A 3,923-nucleotide genomic window follows, 5' to 3' on the forward strand; every position below is an offset into this window, starting at 1 on the left:
TTTGCCATAGTGTTGCATTCAGCGTTCCATCTCCTTTCTGTCTTCACACCCAAGAGGATCTGAGTTGGGTACAAACACGTCCACTACACCTGCCTTGTGCTTTGTACAACTGCCTGGTTGCCATCCTCTGAGACACTTGCTGGGAAGATCTTTAAGACACTTAAATTTTCCTTTAGCTTTTCTATAATTCAGATGTAAAGGACTTTCTCTCTGTACAGTATATTATCCAATGCATGTTCTGTTCTCTCTGATATATTGAACACCACACAGTTGTGATATTGTGCAGTGGGAAGAGCAGCCCCTGCCAACAGCAGAGGCCTTCGCCTCTCATCTCTAAGGAAAGAAAACATATTTTTTCCTTTGCTGTATTTGCTTGAGCAGAGTTTTCTTGTCTGTACATGTGAGCTGTGAGATAGATGTGAAAAGTTCAAAAGAATGCATTCCCCCCCCCAATGTATACAGATTGTAATCTGTACAATGAAAACTGTATGTATGAAAAAATGTACCTATTTATAAATGGTTAACACTTGGAAATGGTGTCTGTGCTGCTGTTTTTCCCACACTGGGGTCAGTGAAGGAGTGTTCTGATGCTTCTTGGTGTGGAAGTGATGGTTGGGTTGGGTCTCACAGTCACTGCATGGGGGTGGGGACAGAGACCTGGGAACCACCAGGAGTGGGGGGCAACAGAGGCAGCACTACTGCTGCCACCAAAAAGGGCATATAATAATAGAGTGGATAATAATTATAACACCCAGTGCATGGCCAGACCCTGGAGATGGGCCCATGGGGTCCCTCACACAGCTACCACTGACAATCCCACCCCTAGTGCCCACCCACCCTCCCAGCCCCCCAGGCAGCTCCTTTCCCAGCTCCTGCCCAGGTGTGTGGGAGCTCGAGGATACCCCAAAACTGTGATCTAGGGGGCAGAGTCAGGAGGACAGGGCTAGCTGCAAACATTTATTAGGTCAGGAGCATCCACTGAGCAAACACATCATGCGTGGGGAGAAAACACTTCAGACACGAGGCTGCTGAGCCTGCACAGGCACAGGGTCACTCCGAACCTCCAGGAGCCCTTTAGGGGAGCATCCCATGCTGAGGGAGAGGGGCTGCCACTGAGTGGGACATCCCAGTGGTGGCAAACATCCCCTCTGCCCACCAGCACTGGGAACAGCCTAAAGGCTTTGGCCCACAGTGCAGAAATCTCCGCTCCCACTCCATCCCCAGAGCAGGGAAGAGGAAGAACCCGGAGACCCCTCTCCTGTGCCCCTGCCCTGCCCACAGCACTGCCATTCCCACAGGGCTGGGATGGGTTCAGGGTCACCAGGGCCTGGACAGGACAGAGCTCAGGATGATTAAGGCCAAGCCAAGCTGAGTCCAGCGGGCAGCATTGCACCAAGCATGTCCTTCCCCAGCTGTCCTCGTCACCCTGGGCTGGGCAGAGATGCAAACCACCAGGGACAGGGTGCACAGGAACATTTCAGACATCACAAGGAGCCCATGCTGGAGACCAGGAGCTGCAGATGTCACTGGCTGCCACCACCAGGGCTCTCTCCTTCTGTCAGGGTCTTGAAGTCCATGGACAGGGCCAGCTCCTCTGCCAGTGGTGGGCGCTTCCACTCCTCCCGTGTCAGCACGTAGCCCACCACCAGCCCAAAGGCCACCAGCAGCACCCCCAGGGTGTTGGCCAGGATGCCCTCAGGCACAAAGTGGCTGTAGGAATCACTGCAGGCATAGAGAGGAATGCCCAAGCCTTAAGGGATGGGTGACCTATCCCTGTCCTGGCTGGGACCCGCTCCTCATCCCCATCCTCATCCTTCAGACACACACCATGGCAAAGGTTACCCACCTGATGTTGAAGAGGAGCATCTCAGTAATGCCCAACAAGCAGGAGGTGATGGAGAGGATGAAGAGGGTGATGCCAAAGAAGATGTGCTGGGGCTTGTACCACCCTCTCAGCGAGAAGGAAGCACCAGGGAACAGAAAGAAACCACAGCCCAGGAACCACTGTGGGGACGCGGGGATGTCACAGGTGCTGCAGAGCCCCTTCCCTGCCGGGGGGGCCAGGGGCTTCCCAGCCCTTACCTGCAGGAGGTAGAGCACAAAGGTGGCCATCCCACACCAGGAGTGCAGGCTGTACATGTCAGGGATGCCCTTAGCCCGGTGGGACTCGAACACAGCGATGATGCCTGAGGAGAAGAGTCCATCACCAGCAGGGCTGATCCTGCCCAGTGCACCCCTCCCATCCCAGCCCATCACCAGCAGGGCTGATCCTGCCCAGTCCACCCCTCCCAGCCCAGCCCGTCACCAGCAGGGCTGATCCTGCCCAGTCCAGCCCTCCCAGCCCAGCACTCACCCACGAGGGCGATGACCAGGGCCAGGCCATGGAGCAACGCGTGCAGGGCCTTGGTAGAACGCTTGGCCTCGTGCCTGAACACCCGGTACACCAGGAGAGCTGCACAGAGAGGGCACCTGAGCATCCACAGGGCTCACCCAGCCCTGCCCAGGGATGCTGCTGCACCCTCCCCGTGTCTTTTGTCACCGCTTTGTCCCCTTCGTTCCCTGCCTGACCACAGCTGCGGGCTTTGGAGGCTGCAGCTGGGACAGGGCGCGCGTCCCCCCGTTCTGCTCACCGTCACCTTGGAGGAACACCATGCCCAGCACCATGCACAGGGGGTGGGCGTTGAACTGCAGGGGGCTGTGCCAGGCCACGCCGCCCCGGTAGCGGCCCAGCCAAGCACCGGTGGTGCCCAGGAGGGTCAGGCCCAGCAGCTGCGACACGGCCACGTACGCCGAGAGCCCGCTGGGGCTGGGGGGCGGCGGGGCCCCATCCATGGCAGCCTGCGGGGACAGAGAGGAGGGGGCAGCGAAGCCGCAGCGGCCCCAGGCAGGTCCCCCTTGGGCGAACCTGGGCTGAGGTCCGGCTCCGAGCAGCGTCCGCCACCTCTGCTCCACCCTCACCTGCCACGGAGCCGGAGCTTCCTGGTCCCGCTGCGTCACCCGCACCTGGAGGTGGCTCCCAGCCGCCCATGGCACACCCGTCCCCGCGCTCCTGCACCTCCTGCCTGCTCCTGGACTCCTCTCCAAGCCTCCTGTCCGCGCCTGCCTGCTCCTGTCCTTCTTCCCAACCCTCCTGCCCCTGCCTGTGCCCCGCGTGCCTCATTCCTCCTGCCCCAGCCCTCCTGCAACCACCGCCCCTCCATCCTTACCCCTCCATCCTTGTCCTTCTGTGCCTGTCCCTGCCTCCATCCTTTTCATCCCCGTCCCTCCAACACTGTCCCTCCATCCCCATCCCTCCCACTCCATGCCCATCCCACGTCCCACCTTCACCCACTCCCAGACCCCCACAACAACCCCCAAACCCTGAGGGGAAGGAAATGCAAGGGTAAGCAAGGGAGCCCCTGCATGGTAAAAGCAATGGCCCCTGGGGACATGGGGCTGAGTGAACGTCTGTGCTGGTGGGGGGGGACGCACACAGGGTGTCACCCAACCACAGCTACCCCAGAGACCCTTCCCACGGCCCCCACAACTCACCTGCTCTGTGCTTTGTGCTGGACTGTCCCTCAATCGATCAGAGCCACCTCCACCACTGCCACAGCCACTTCTTCTCTCCCCTGGCACCTAGAGCCAGCAGGTCCAACGTCCCCTCTGTCCTGGCCCCTCTGCACTGCCTCTGGGGAGGAGCCCCCTGCCAGCTGTGGCAGACAGACCCACGAAGCTGCCAGGACTGGGGGAGCATGGAGAGGGGGAATGCATTAAGACCACGCACACACTTTATTCCCAGCCACCTTTATTGGATCAGCCAGATAAATGGGTTAAGGGAATTGGTTTATCCCATTAAGTTGCACTGCAAAGGCCGCCTGTGTCCAGCCTCAGTGCCTGGGGCCATGGGGTGCTCTGTGGGATGGGCAGGGGGACCAGGCTGG

At 59.4% G+C, this 3,923-nt stretch overlaps 1 protein-coding gene across 1 annotated transcript; it reads right to left on the reverse strand.

Moving 5' to 3' along the window:
- Window positions 1-1,059: 1,059 nt before the first annotated feature.
- Window positions 1,060-3,663, reverse strand: LOC131568605 (transmembrane ascorbate-dependent reductase CYB561). Its single transcript, XM_058820700.1, has 6 exons — window positions 3,532-3,663; window positions 2,631-2,838; window positions 2,354-2,452; window positions 2,083-2,186; window positions 1,847-2,004; window positions 1,060-1,722 (listed from the first exon to the last, which is right to left on the reverse strand). Exons 2-6 carry the CDS (start codon window positions 2,830-2,832, stop codon window positions 1,524-1,526), a joined length of 762 nt encoding a protein of 253 aa, XP_058676683.1. The 5' UTR covers window positions 2,833-2,838; window positions 3,532-3,663; the 3' UTR covers window positions 1,060-1,523.
- Window positions 3,664-3,923: the final 260 nt, after the last annotated feature.

The sequence above is a fragment of the Ammospiza caudacuta genome, chromosome 27 (genome assembly GCF_027887145.1).
Source record: "Ammospiza caudacuta isolate bAmmCau1 chromosome 27, bAmmCau1.pri, whole genome shotgun sequence".
NCBI classification, from domain to species: domain Eukaryota; kingdom Metazoa; phylum Chordata; class Aves; order Passeriformes; family Passerellidae; genus Ammospiza; species Ammospiza caudacuta.